General features: G+C 32.1%; 3 protein-coding genes across 4 annotated transcripts; 2 read left to right on the top strand and 1 right to left on the bottom strand.

The window, feature by feature from the left end:
• Nucleotides 1-319: 319 nt before the first annotated feature.
• LOC18095940 (uncharacterized) lies at nucleotides 320-2,709 on the top strand. 2 transcript variants are annotated; one of them, XM_024605811.2, is made up of 2 exons: nucleotides 320-530; nucleotides 1,463-2,709. In XM_024605811.2, the coding sequence occupies exon 2, from the start codon at nucleotides 1,585-1,587 to the stop codon at nucleotides 2,083-2,085; it is 501 nt and encodes a 166-aa protein (XP_024461579.1). In that variant the 5' UTR covers nucleotides 320-530; nucleotides 1,463-1,584; the 3' UTR covers nucleotides 2,086-2,709. The 2 variants fall into 2 exon arrangements, with proteins under 2 accessions (XP_024461579.1, XP_006370667.1); XM_006370605.3 differs by having other exon boundaries at nucleotides 325-614.
• Nucleotides 2,710-5,495: 2,786 nt separating this feature from the next.
• Nucleotides 5,496-7,447, top strand: LOC18095939 (protein LHCP TRANSLOCATION DEFECT). Its single transcript, XM_006370604.3, has 2 exons — nucleotides 5,496-5,978; nucleotides 7,042-7,447. The coding sequence occupies exons 1-2, from the start codon at nucleotides 5,718-5,720 to the stop codon at nucleotides 7,294-7,296; spliced, it is 516 nt and encodes a 171-aa protein (XP_006370666.3). The 5' UTR covers nucleotides 5,496-5,717; the 3' UTR covers nucleotides 7,297-7,447.
• Nucleotides 7,448-8,629: 1,182 nt separating this feature from the next.
• LOC18095938 (chloroplastic lipocalin) lies at nucleotides 8,630-12,666 on the bottom strand. The gene is made up of 5 exons (XM_006370603.3): nucleotides 12,212-12,666; nucleotides 11,560-11,683; nucleotides 10,834-11,076; nucleotides 10,289-10,579; nucleotides 8,630-9,132 (listed from the first exon to the last, which is right to left on the bottom strand). Exons 1-5 carry the CDS (start codon nucleotides 12,301-12,303, stop codon nucleotides 8,854-8,856), a joined length of 1,029 nt encoding a protein of 342 aa, XP_006370665.1. The 5' UTR covers nucleotides 12,304-12,666; the 3' UTR covers nucleotides 8,630-8,853.
• Nucleotides 12,667-14,701: the final 2,035 nt, after the last annotated feature.

The raw sequence follows: 14,701 nt of genomic DNA, 5'->3' as shown, positions 1-14,701 counted from the left end.
TTCTATTTTGTTCCATGAAAATTGATGGTTTATTTTAGCATATGAAATTCTTTTTGCTTCAGTTCACGACAAAGTGCATGTTTTCGTAACGTTTAATGGTTATTTTTTATTATTATTTTTTTAAAAAAAATTATTTTTGATATTAATATATAAAATAATTTAAAATACTTTTAAATTTTTTTGAGAATCCGGTACACTCCAAAACACAGCCAAAATTTTGTTAGCTAGCGATTGGTAAACTACCCCAACGGTCACAACTATTACTGTTTGGTGGTCACCGCAAGAGTCAGAATTCACTGCGACGTGATTGGTTGCCGTGCTTTTCGAGCAGTCCTCGACAAAACGCAGAAAAAGACAAGAAACACCACCTCAAGAAGTCAGATTTCATAACAAAAGTCAAGACTTTAGATATGTCTTTGAATGCGACATCGTCACACGTGGTATAAGCAAACACTTTTAAGTGAAAAGATCTCAGTTTCACACAAAAAAAAGTTCTCGTTTCTGGGTTTTGTTTCATTTTCTCGGTTGAGGTCAGATTCTTGATTTTTGTTGTCATCTTCGAATTTGGCTTGGCTAAAAAAATATTAGTGTCACTGGCTTGCTTTTGATCTAGGGTATGATCATCTTTTTATCTCCTCCTTTTATGACATTGCATTTGACTGTTCGTGGTTTGATTAAAGGTTGTTGGGGTTCTTTTGTTTATATATTTGATGTTAGAAAAAAACAAGGAATTTATGGCCTTCTTTTATGTCCAATAATTACTGGTAGTTGTTCCTGTTGGTGTATATCTGATGTTCTTAGTGCGATTGATGACTCCCTGATATCTTTTAGGTCAACTTAAATGATATTAATGGTTTCTGAAATCTGGATAAATCTATCTATCTGATGTTTTCTCATTGTAATTGATAGCTCCGATTCCAATGGTCGTAGAGTATCTGGAACTTAGGGTATCATTTTGGGGTTCATTTTGCTTTCTGCATTTTATATACAAATGTGGATTCAAGATCTATTGTTGACCATGTTTTAAACCCTGCAATTTCTGGAACCTAATTGATGTTAATATGAACTCTTATGAGCTTATTACTATGTCAAAAGTTGCTGGATGTTTTCTCATTTCTTTACCTAGCTCATGTTTGATGAATGTTTGCTTGGAATCAGTTGCTAGATTATACCGATCCAAATAAACCCTTTCCCTTTCTTCCTTGCAACTCTTCAGGGAAGATGTTCACTAATCTGTTGTTAATCCTTTGTTTTTTACACGGTGCGATTAAAAAAAAAAAAAGGTCTTCATTTTCAATTTGGGATGCTACCATTCTGTAAAGTATTCTGCCTCTAAATGTCCCAGCTAGTTTATTTTAAATTTTGATGTTTGTGTGTGTGTGTGTGTTTAGCTCTCCTCTTGTTGGCATAGACTCAAAACCATACATGCAGATTTCAACTAAGAAGTTCCATGTACATGCAGGTGTCAATTGCGAACAGGCTATTGAACTTTTTTGGCTGAAATTATCTCAAGAAGCTCTGAAGGTTAATAACTATAATACTAGAAGATCGAACTCACACTTCTGATTGAACGGATATAGAAACATGGTTCAGAAACTAGAAGCTATCAAAGGGGGTGGAGGATCTATCAGGGTGGGTACCACTGGAACCATTGGTGATCTGATGACAAGGGAGATGGAATCAATAAAACCATCCCCACAAGCATCAGCATCTGGTCAAGGTAAGCCTAGAACTTTTCCTGTTTCGATGCCCTGTAGTGCTACTACTCCTAGAAAACTACAAGCAAGAAAATCATTAGATGAAGCAAGCAGCAGTGGCTGTCGCAGCGGCATTGGTCATAGAAGCCCTGAAACTACTCGGAAAGTGAAAAGCTTCAATAAAAGCACCCATCGAATGCCAATGCTTGGCTCTGATAATAGTACTTTGGATAGAACTCCTAGTAGGGAGAAATCTGACAAGAAAGCAACTCATATTGTGGAAATTGTGGACATAAAATGTGGTAACCCAGATAGAGCATGGGCTAACCCTATAACAAATAAACTGAAGAAGCTTGGTTTCTCAAAGCTATCTGAGAGCATTGACTAAGCTTGCAACTTCTTGACATCAGATTTCAGGTTTCTATAACTGAATCTTGAAATCGCATTTGGCCGACTGCTATCAGACACTTCGACCATAGAACAAATTCTCGGTAGACGCCTGCTGCCTCCTTTCATTTTCTTTTTCGGGGTTGTTATTACAGATCCAAGAGTGGTTTTGAATTGATTACTAGTTGAAGCCAGGGAAGTAACATGAGGCTGGGGCTTCTTTGAGCTTTCTCGGCAGCTTATTTCAAGCTGGCTGAAGTACTTGATTTCTTGCATTACGAGGGACCCAACAGTGCCTCTAGTGCCTATTTGTACTGGGTTTTGTGCAGCCATGTCTTCGGAGACTCTTGTGGGAATGATGCTGGATTTATGCATGTTGTGTTTGTTCAGTTGAAGGAGGCTTGCAGATGAAGAGAGTTGGTTGATGGTCTCTGTCTTGGTGGGCAAATTGCTTTGAGACCGTGCCATCTAGTGATTGCCCTTATACTCGGTGTTATCACTTGAATTCTTCTTTATCTGAAGTGAACAGCATTACATTTTATAGATTAGATGGTGACATTGTCATTGTATTCATGTGCTTGCAGTTAAAACATTTAATTTGCTAACCACTGTACTTTTTTTTTTATTGGCTCTCTTTCACATGTTGATGTCTCCATGTTTTGGCTATGACCTTAGATTAGATTGGCAACAGCACTAAATTATCTGATAACAGCTGCATAACAGGGCCATTACATGCCATCCAAGACCCAACAATCCAACTTAGCTCCCTGGTCCTTGTCAAAATGATTATGTGAGAGACCCAAAGGGAAAGATGACTTCTTTCTTCTCCATTTTTAGAAGGTTGTTATTTTCTTCTTGTCTTGAATGGTAAGTGAAGAAAGGGTAAAGGAAGGATTGTAGTTTGGTGCATCAACTTGAGTGCTTTTGAGGAATGGGGGGCAGTCGTTGCTTGTTCTGCTCATCGTGGAAGGGCATGGGAAAGATAACAGTGGCGTTCCTCATCCATCACCGATTGTACATGTGACGGTTGATTTCCTCAGCTGCTTGTTCTTTACTTGCTTGGTGAGAGAGTAAATGGCATTAAAGAAACCACCTCACAATTTGGTATGCCTGCAAATCAAAGTTGACTGTTGGAGTAGTTTTTGGGGCTAAATTCACTGACACCTCTTTAATTTTGCAGAACAAATGGAAACCCACTTTTCTACCCAGAAAACTTTGTTAGCACAAGTTAAGGGAACCACCACTGCATTATTAGTTTTGGACTGGCTCCATTTCACCCTTGCAACGCTGTATCTTCCTGTTTGTTGTCCATGAAAATGTAAGAATATGTTCTGAATAAAACCATTCACATAGAAGAAAATACATAAGGTATAAACATGAATAAAAAATTTATTCAAAACCACTAAATTTTAATGTGATTATATTAGCACTGTAATTTTATTAAAAGATTTTTTTTTTAGTATACATGAGCTAAGTATTAATAATACAGGTATGAATAAAAATGTTGATTTGTTGTTTGACCAAGAATTTTTTTTTTTTTTAATATTTTTAGAATTTTCAAAATGTATAAATCCTTTTCTTTAAACGAGCAAGAGATAATATAAGAAAATAATCAAGGGTCGCTTATAAGAATATAAGAAGGGACCAATTTAATAATTTATTAAAATTTAATGTAATTTTATTATTTTTGAATTTAATTACATATAAAATGTATAAAATTAAAAATATCGACATGATTTATGATTTTTATTGTTTAAAGGAGTTTTTTTATATATAAATAGTGGTAATGATGATGGTAATAAGAAATAACAAAAATTTTGTCATAATTCAAATTTAATTTTATTTTCAAATATTTTTTTTAAAAATAAAAATTCTCAAAAGATCATAGAGAAAAAAGAGGTACAAAAAAAATTATAAGATTAGGAGAGTTATTAAAGGATTTAAAATTTAAAACTTAAATTTAAATTAAAGAAATATAAAATTTTAAAAGATTTTAAAATTAAAAAAATATGTACACAATAAATAGAAAACGGGAGGAGAAAATTTGGAGTGAATAAAATAGCAAAATAGGAGAGGAGATAAAAAAAAAAAATTCAAGGGTGAAGATCCAAAATTTTTAGAGAAAAGAAACAAGAAAAAAAAATTACTAGAAAAAAAAAAAACCTAGCCTATCTAAGAGCTGTACTCCAAAACAAGCTCGCTCTCTTCACCCAAATTGACCAAATTCAAATCAACAAACCACCGCGCATAGCCAAGATTAGTGGCTGCAACCACCGCACAGCGTAAGAGCTTTTCTCAGTATTTATTTATTAAAATATTTTTTATTTTAAAATAATATTTTTTATTTATTTATTTTTAATATCATCACTTCAAAACAATATATAAATACTCAAAAACAATTAATTTAAAACAAAAAAAATTAGACTTTTTTAAAATTACCTTTAAAATACAAAAATAAATAGATTTTAAACCACACAGTAACCATTTCTGACGAGTTAGTACCCCTTGCAAACACTTTTATGAATATTTATTTTTGGATTCGAGAAAAACCCTATCTCCCGGAAAACACACTTTGTAGGTCCAGGTAAGCGAGTAAAACTTCGGCTGTCCCAGACTCTTACAGAAGGTGCACGTCTTAACCCGAACTCGAGACCTGCTATGCCGATCTCAAGTTTTTTGTCATCACGCTACACCTCTTAAAAACAAACACTTTTTTGTTTTATTCGTTTCATCTAAAAGAGTAAATGGTGATGAAAAAATAACAAAGAATCTCATTTGTGTGTGTAATTCAATAATCTAACTTAATAGTTTGATAAATTTTATTATTATAATTATTAGATTTTTTTTTAACCTATTTTAAAGCATTTTCAAAGTTTTAGGTCAAGATAGATAGATAGAGTGTCAATAAGTAACTATATAATTTAAGAGATTTAAGAAGTTTACTCTATATTATTTAAAATATTATGTGATGTATAAATAGATATATATGAGAATAACATGATTAACATATTTTATAGAGATTATATTAATATTACAGTCCTTTTCTTGTAATTATCAATTAGAGATAATGTTTATTTCTTATATAAATATTGATATATATTTTATACTGTGATGTTAAAAAATATTTATTTAGTAGAAGTCTTTTTAATTTTAGCTTGTAGAATTTATTAAAATAAAATAATGTATTTGATATTTATTAATATAATTCTCTTAATACATATAATAATTCTTAAAATCTAAGGATATTTTTGTCGAATTTTCGACAGAATTAGTAACTTTTTTATATATTTATGAATTTAATTTTTGAGTTGGGTCATTAGAAACTCATGGCCCATAAAAACAGCCCACTAGCTATCTAGCAAAGTAGCAAACGAATCCAGGAGATGAGAAGATTGAGGATCATTGTTAGCCATCTGATCAGCATACTATAAATTAAGGTTGATTTCTGGATTCCCACCATGTAAGGAAAACACTCAATCCTAGCCTCCACTTCACTTGTGCCAAAAAAGATGGAAAAAAAAGAAAAGAAAAAGAAAATGAAAAGACAAGACATGTGTGGATAGAAAGTGAAGTTGATAACATCAGTTCCACGGTCCTTTTTTTGAGTTCTTAGAAAACACAGTTTAGTTGGTTATGGCTTCAATCCTAAGTACAACCCATCTTACTCTCGCTTCCAATCCTCAAAGTTCTCAACCTTTTTTGCCTAAACTCAACTCTCAGTTTCTGGGTCTTCAAAGTAATGTCGGTTGGTTAAGACCCTGTAGAATTGGACCCTCCAATGGGTCAAGAGCAAAGTGCTGGTTCAAATTTGGTAAAAATGGTGTTGATGCTGAAGGTGCTGGCATTTATGGCAGCCAGACCCGTGATGACTTTGACAGAGATGATGTTGAGCAGGTCCTCTTTCCTTCTCTCTCTTTTGACACTTTAGCTGCTATGAATTCATCGCATTGTTTGGTACTTTATGGAGTATGTAGTTTACCTGGTTTGTTAATGGCGATTTCAAAGAGCTGGTGTGGACTAATCATGTTGTGCTCTCAGGCTTAATGACATTCTAGTACTAAATTTAACAGTTTCTAGATTATAATTGAGACTGGAGCTGTGAGATTATGGGCAACTTCTCTCTGGTAGCTTTGGAATGACAAGTTTCTTGCTTGTTAGTGTCGCTTTTTCTGATAATCTAAAATTATTTAGAAGAAACAGATCTATTTTATATTTCTATTTCGGTCTCTCTTTTTTATATCTGGAACACTAAACTATTAATATTGTCGGTTTTATTTGTAATAAAACTTACACTCTTGGAGTCTCCAGCATTTCTGGGAGAAAAAATCACGAAACTTAGAGAAGTTGCAGACAGATTAAATGAGAACATCATATCAAATTACAAGTTAAAACTTGAGTTTCCTTAAGGTTTAGCGATCAAGCAAAGGTTAAGTGCCAGCAGAGTTCCAACAATAGTTATCATCTCCTAACATTTCTGCTTGTACAAGAGCTTGAACATTGTCGTCACTCATGCCCGGGCTTGCCTAACTGCTTCAATTGGCTTATAAAGGATAACTGTCAGGCTTGTGTATGTGAAGTTAATACTGATGTTACTCCATTGTAACTCTCTTTCTATTTCATTTGAGGATTCTGAATTATAATGCATTTGCATCATTTTCTTTGTATTTCATCTGGGAATTCTGAATATTCTCATGTTCTTTTTTCCTTGGAGTTATTGACATAGTTGTAAGACCCGGCATAGTCCGACCTGGTAGAGGGCTAGGGTCATTGGGTTGCTAGCTCAACCCGCGGGTTACCTGTCAAACCGGATCCATTTTTTCTATCAAAATAAGGTTGTTTCGTTCTTTTTTCTTCTTTTCAATGTTCTAACAACTCTTTGCTTTAATTAACTCAGCGTGTGTAACTATTATGACCGTGGAAATGTTGTCTTGGCTAAAAAATCTGTTCTAATTTGCAGTACTTTAACTACATGGGGATGCTTGCCGTTGAAGGTACATATGACAAGATGGAGGCTCTTCTGAGTCAAAACATTCATCCAGTGGACATCTTATTAATGCTGGCTGCTTCAGAAGGTGACAAGCCGAAGATTGAAGAGCTTTTGAGAGCTGGAGCAGTTTACGATATCAAGGATGCAGATGGACGAACTGCACTTGATAGAGCCAATGAAGAAACCAAGGATTTCATCCTCGGTTTATCTGTTCGCAAGGCGTGATTTAGATAAATGTGCTCCCTTCCTTTACTGTTACTGTAACATGTCGATTTGGCTGTTTTATTTTGCAACAAAAGTTTTCTTATAGCCATGGATATTTTTTATTAGACGGCTGGTATCATAGTTATAAGATCCAATCCCCCTTTATTTTTTAGCCATGTTCAATAGACAGAGATATCAGCAATATTTTCCCACTTTGCAATGAAAGAGTGAAGGCAGAGGAAGTTGTGAGGGATCTCAGCGCAAAGAACCCTATTGGAAAGATTCGATTAGTTGGATTAATTGTCAAGGAAAAGCTCAAATAAGAATTGTAATGATGAAATTATGAAGAGGGTGTAGCTCAACTAGTCAGGTTCTAGGTTTGTTCTCTAAAGGTTACTAGTTCGAGTCTCATAAATCTTAGGACCACTAGAGGTTTACATAGTCATTAATTTCAGGACCCGTGAGATTAGTTGAGGTGTGTGCAAACTGATTCGGACATTCATGTTAATAATAATAAAAAAAAATTATAACAAGGAGACCTAGAGACTTACATTGGAGCAAGCCGAATTCAAAATCTATATACGATAGGCAATCTATTTGTAGATTTATTCCCAATTTTGATGAAATTTTTATTCTTGATGAAATTGTTTTGGAAAAAAAAAAAAGATTTATTAGATGAGAGTTGGAAGTGCATTTTCTATTGAAAAAGATTCCAAGTTATCTAAAGGTAGGATTTGTAAGATGCAAATTTATATAGGATACTAAAGGTTATTAGTATGATGTTTTAGAAGATAAAGTTAATACTTATAAGCTCGTAATTCAACAAACTATGAGAAAATTATTAATTTTAAAGGTTATACACAATGATTATGTATAGATTACATACCAAGTATAGCTATTACTTGCCTTCCATTTAACTTTCTCAGGTAGCAAGGAGGCAAAACGTAGATGAGAAGTAGTTTGAGGTGACAATTGATCAAGTTGATGATAAAAAAAGAGCTGGAAAAAGATTTCTTTCATGACTGGCACACGCCTAGTGTTCTAGCTCCAAAGACTAATGTTATTGCCATATTTTGAAGGAAATACCACAGGAAGAACCGAAAACAGTTGATGTTCCATAATCATTAGAAGAAGCCATTAAGAAATCACAAGGCAAAATACACTAAAGATTCAACAATGTTATAAAAAAATATATGACAAACTCGAATCTGCGGTTCCTGAGATTAAGCTGAAACGAAAAATATAACCTAAAGTTACTAAGTAGACATCACTCACATTTTTACTATATTTCAGACCTCCATCTTTACATTTGAAATATACCACCTTCTACCATCTAAAATGGGAAGAAAGCATAGAAAACTGAAAGCAAATACCTCAATATGAGAACGAGATAGAGTTAGCCATCAACAACTTACACGTGTTTGATAGTTTGGACTTTGTAGTTGATCTTGATTGAGAAATTACCAGGAAGAGTTCACAAACGGTAGAGAAGATTAACAGTATTGGGAAAGAGTTATGTATCTGTTGCTCTACGTGGAGCACAGAAGCAGGGTTATAATGTACACAAACTTCATTTTTCTATTTGAAATAAAGCTCCAGTAGCTTCTTCAAAGTATCAAACACGCTTGTGAAGGGATTAAATTGGACAGAGCTCCTTAATTCTAGATCAGGAAATTCATTTGTAAGTGCCTTTTGCATCCCAGGCATAGACATCATGGCAGCAAGCTTACTGTTGGACATAACTTCACAATCTTGTGGGGTGTCCTTGATTTTGCTTGGATCATACCCAAAGTTTGCCAAATAAGCTTTGTATTTCTCAATGAATGCAGGTCCAGGGTTAGGTGTTCTTGAGTATATCTGTAACATTGATGCCAAAACACAAAGCTTTAAGTGATCAATCATATATATAACTTGATGCAAAGCTTGGTTGCTGCATCTCAGAGATCAAACGGCAGCTAAAGAGTAGAAGAATACATGTCAAAGTTTGTTAATTAGTCCAAAAAATATGAGCAACAACCCCAATCAAGTCAAAGTATAGTTCCTCGTTCAAATACTATGAGATATTTAGCTATTACAAATTCATAAACCAAGGTTCTATTTGGTATGACATTTACAAATTAATTTAAGTTGTTTTTTAATTAAAAAAATTCATGGTATATATTTGACAAGAAATAAGAATATGTTGGCATATTTTTTGAATTATGAGTTTTGACTTTCAAATATAATTCAAAAGTTAATTTTTCATAGATAATTTGTGACAAAAAAGAGTTAAAAAGACTTTAATTTAGAAACATGTTTGATAAAAATGTCTCAAATCCAACTCTTTTTTAAGAAAGAATGTAATATAAGTTATAGTTAAAAATTTTAACTTTTTATTAAATCAAAATTTTGACTTAACTTTGTAATAAGCTTTGATTTAAATCAAAAGTTAATTCTAGTCAAAACTCGTACCAAATATAATCTAAATTTTGACTTATATCAAAATTTGTTATAAAATTGAGTCAAAACTTTACTTTAATAAAAAAATAAAATTTTTAAATTTTAACTCATGATATAATTTTTTCTTGAGTAAAAAGTCAAAAAACAACTTAAATTAATTTGCAAAACTTGAACCGAATATAATCAAAATTTGGACTTAAATCAAAAGCTTGTTACACAGTTAATAATCGAAAGTTACTTTAAATTATGACTTAAAGTCAAAAGTTACTTTTCATAAATGATGCCACAGATACCCTAACTTCAAGTCCACAAACCCATGTTCTTCAATACAACAGATAATGTAATCGATGGTCGTGCTCTAGCTGTAGCAATGGCAATGACAAAGATAGTTGCATTTTCTTGAGCATAGTTGTTTAATGAGGTTCAGTTCAGATGAGCATGATAGAAAGGAGAGATTTTGACGTCCATTTTTTTTCTATCTGAAAACTATACTGCTTTGTAAAACTTTAACATGAATAGCAAACATAAATTTCCATCTAATATGTGCAGAGCTCTTCGTTAAATGGGTGATTACCTGAATAAAACTTTTGTCTTTTGCTCCCGAAACAAGAGCAAAGTTATCATAGTCAGTAGCAATCACGTCATAAGGCTCCTTGGGGATAAATGGCAAGGTTGGAAAACGGAGGTAACACTTCTCTGCAATCATTTCTTGCTTCTCTAGCTCAGTAGCTTGCTTCTCTAAATCGTCCCCTGACACGCACTGAACCTTCCCCCTTATACCTGTGATGTAACCACTAGGGCCTCCATGAACACAAAAGGTATCTACCTGGATAGCTGGTGTTTCCAAATCTAATGTATACACGCCCTGCAGATTATCAATTTACATAAGAAATCATGCATTAGAAGCTATGAATATTTGACTGAGAAAACCTCAAATTAAATAAAGATGAGACTTTCAAGATAGTGTTGAGTTGAGCACAAGTGCTTGCAAGCCTGATATGTTTAACAACAAGAAGGAAACATAGGAGGGATGGCCTAAAATTTTCATAGAAAACAATTCGTGCTAGGATGATTCTTAACAATAATCGGATGTCGTCCGACATACCCTTCGCAATTTACCTGCGTGCAATGGCAGTCTCCTTGACCTTGCCCAGCAAATCCACCTTTTAGTGAAGCTACTTCAAACCACCTTCCAGAATATCTGACAGGATCAAAATCCTTAACTGTCATAGCTCTCATCATCATTAGTTTTCCCATTCCTCCACCAGAACTGTCATCAAGTGGAAGGGGGGTTATTTTATTTTCTGCAGCGCTTGCGAGCTGGCAGATATTGTGGGATTGAAACACATCTGCTGCAAGAACCTAACAAGAACAATGAGAGATTACTTAGAAACCAGAATACTCCTGCTCATCATGCAGAGATATGTTCTAGTTAAATTAAGCAAAAATCTTATGAATCCAAAAACTGCACATGGAATTCTACTTCTTCCATCGACTTCCTCGGAATAACACTTGCTGGATCCAAATTTTCTGTGAAGAAACAATTTGGCAAGCTTAATTGCAACCTCATAACTAAGAACCGAATCCCCGACATCTTTTCTTTAGAAGCTCTCTGAACGATTGAGGTTCTGGAGAAAATTGAGATACTCTTAGTACCTCTTTTTTTCTCAATGGTTGACCTATAAGCTTCTAACACTTGATCACTAGCCTATGTTCTCTGCAACTAAAAATGTTCGTTACATTGTAAATCCCTACGAGCTTATTGATCTTCATTTCGTAAGAATTAGGACTGCAATTATGATTGAAAAATCCGATACTAAATGCTAGAAAAATAAATCAGCCAACCTGATTTGTCTGGGAAAGAAATATTAATGAGGCTGCAAATCCAGATAGCACATGCCTTACTGCAACATCACTTGAGGTAGTGTTCTCAAATGAACATTTTAACAAAAGCTTTCCAGGCACTCCCCTACAGAAGAAGAACGATTAAATAAGGAATCACATTTTATAAAGCCAAACAATTGAAATATAACTTTCCATAACTCAGAAGAATCCATAATTCCAAGAAATTAAAGATTGTAGCAGTGTTTTTCTTTCGAAAGCTCCTAAAACGTGATTCAATAACATACTCAAATCTCTAATTTAAATCTCAATTTGGGTACTGATCTTTTATTTCAAACTACAAACTTCTCAATCTTAACCGAATTCCCCTCAATTAATTTTCTCGAGCTTTCCCAGCAACCAAACATGCATAGTTGTAACTTAACCAGACACCACAGAATCGAAAATGATATTTTGAACTGGATTAAAAGTGAATTCACCACAAGCATATTTTCTTTTAAAAAAATCCATCCATCCTTGCCGGCATATAATACATTTTATGATACTTATCAAAATTCAACAAGAAATAGAACCTCAAAAAAAAAAAAAAAAAAAAAAAACATAGAAAGATTAAAAAGAAAGTGAAATGAAAAGAGGGTGTGTGACCTTCATGTACCTGGTGAAATGAGGAGGAGCAGAGGAGCGACATTGAAGTGGAAGAATTGGCGGTGTTTGATGATGATGATAAACATTTACAGCATTTACCATTTCTTTCTTTCTGTCTGTAGTATGTGCTTCGCAGTTTCTTCTGGTGATATCTGTACTTTCTTTCTATTTCTATCAGCGGTGTTCACTCATGGCAGTGATTCAATACCGGTAACATACTATTTTCGGATTAGTTATTATTTTTTAAAGTATTTTTTATTATAAAATATATTATTAATTAAATATATAATAAGAGTAAAATATAAAACGCACCACGTGACACTATAATACCATATAAAATCTTAATTTAAGTTCTTAGTTAAATTAAATAAAATACTACCTTGATAAAATACATTTGACCTAACTAAATTCTTAATGATATAATTGTTCATTAAACTTGACCGTATTAATATTAATTTTTTAATAAAAAATCGTTTTAATAAAAATTATTGATCAAGAGTGACCTTATAACAAAATCTCAATGGCCCAAATTCTTAACCCTTGTCCCTCCAAACAATTCATTGCCGACAATACCGGCAAGATATTATTTGGAGAAGGTGCTACACCTGTCCTTCAAACGACACCGTCCAATTCCTCTGTTGGGTGCTTCATACTCAAGATAGGTATTTTACTTTTCAGCCTATTTATTTTTGTATTTTAAAAATATTTTAAATTTTTATTTTTTTGTTTCAAAAATAATTTTTTTAATATTTTCAAATTACGTGCTAATATAAAAAATATTTTTTTAAAAAATATATTATTTTAATAAATTTTCAAACAAAAATAACTTTAAAAAATAATTACTATCGTATTTTTTTAAATACTCTTTACAAATACTTTCGCACATATATTGTGACATCATCCTCCCCAGCACATGTACATACAATAAAATTTAGAATATTTAAGTTAAATTTAAATATTGGCATAAGAATTAATTAGAGATTAAAATATGATGAGATTTATGCATACACTTGGAAAATTCAAAACCATTGTGTTCCATATTTTAGAATGACAGAACACAAAATTTGATATATAATTATATTATATAGTATCATCAAGTTTTCATTGGAATTGTTTTAACAAGCTTTCAATTATATTGCAGTTTTATTTGATTGATTTTGGTTTATTTAGACACAGTTTATTTTATAGTTGGAAAACATTTTTGCGAAAACTTGATTTTTTTACTTCAATTTTTTTTTTGTTTTTAGATTGTTTCAAGGTGTTAAGTTAAAAATAAATTTTTAAAAATAAAAAAATATTTTAAAAACAACCGCTACTACAATAACAAAACGAACTCTTATTGTTATACTCAATTTTAAGATTTATTTTTATTTATTTTTTTTAATTGTTGGTTTGTGCCCATCCTATGGGTTTGCTGTACTAAAAAATAGCTTCTTACAAGAATTGTCAAGATCTATAGATAGAGAAAATTTTTTTATCCATAATCAACTATTACTATAAAAGATGAGGGAAAAAAAAATTAAAACAGACTGAAAGAGAAAATCTTACTATAATAACTCATTATAATATAAAGTCTGTTCAGCCTTGCTGAAAGTCACAGCATAATACCCATGCTTTTAATTACGAATAGTATAGTTTAATTGGTCAGGTTCTAAATTTGTTTTTTAGAGATCATCAGTTCGAGTCCCACAAACCTCAAAATCATTAGAAACTTACATGATTGTTAACTTCAGGGCCCATGAGATTAGTCGAGGTACGTGCAAAATGGCTCGGACACCCACGTTAATAGAAAAAAATAAAAAAAATACAAGTTTTTGGTAAAATCAAGCCTCTTTTTATTATTTTTAATTTTTTTAAGCAATAAGGACTTAAGAACTTGAAGTTTTAGAAGCATGAGATTACTTGCTTTTTTAAAAAGTGAGATTTGTTATCACAATTAACAATTAGTTTTTATTTTTATATGACAAATTAAGCTATCTTTCAATCTTTCAAATATTATTAGTCTACATATATATATATATATATATATATATATATATATATATATATAGAGAGAGAGAGAGAGAGAGAGAGAGAGAGAGAGATGAAAAATTACTTATACTCTTACTTTTCATTTTGATTTTCAACAATATTCTTAATATAAATTTAACCAAACACGTTTTAATTGTTTTTAAACATCATTTGTAATTCTAATTCTGTAGAAAAGAGTGTAAATACTTTTGAATATTGGTAATTAATTGATAAACCGATGCATTTAAATGAATTAAATAAATTCTTTTGAATATTATATGTATAATTTGTTTATTAACTCATCAATCTCATTTCATAACCATCCATCTGATTAATATGTTAATAATTAACCAAAAATAAATAAATTCAATCCAGATACCAATAAATGCTTAGAATCTTTTTTATTTTATTTAATTTTACAATAATAATTTAGATTCTAGAGTAAAAAATATTGTATTTTTTTATGCAAGAAAATTGTTCAAATAATTTT

The sequence above is a fragment of the Populus trichocarpa genome, chromosome 1, assembly GCF_000002775.5.
Source record: "Populus trichocarpa isolate Nisqually-1 chromosome 1, P.trichocarpa_v4.1, whole genome shotgun sequence".
NCBI lineage: Eukaryota > Viridiplantae > Streptophyta > Magnoliopsida > Malpighiales > Salicaceae > Populus > Populus trichocarpa.
Note: the sequence above shows the minus strand (reverse complement) of the source record. Positions and strands in the feature narration are given on the sequence as shown.

Bases quoted from the DNA above. Each gene is read 5' to 3' on its own strand.
- LOC18095940 (XM_024605811.2), top strand. From the start codon at position 1,585: ATGGTTCAGAAACTAGAAGCTATCAAAGGGGGTGGAGGATCTATCAGG.
- LOC18095938 (XM_006370603.3), bottom strand. From the start codon at position 12,303: ATGGTAAATGCTGTAAATGTTTATCATCATCATCAAACACCGCCAATT. The intron at 11,077-11,559 runs GTTGGCTGATTT...TGTTCTTGTTAG, and splicing joins TTCTTTCCCAGACAAATCAG to GTTCTTGCAGCAGATGTGTT. The intron at 10,580-10,833 runs GTAAATTGCGAA...GATAATCTGCAG, and splicing joins GAGACTGCCATTGCACGCAG to GGCGTGTATACATTAGATTT.
- LOC18095939 (XM_006370604.3), top strand. From the start codon at position 5,718: ATGGCTTCAATCCTAAGTACAACCCATCTTACTCTCGCTTCCAATCCT. The intron at 5,979-7,041 runs GTCCTCTTTCCT...TCTAATTTGCAG, and splicing joins ACAGAGATGATGTTGAGCAG to TACTTTAACTACATGGGGAT.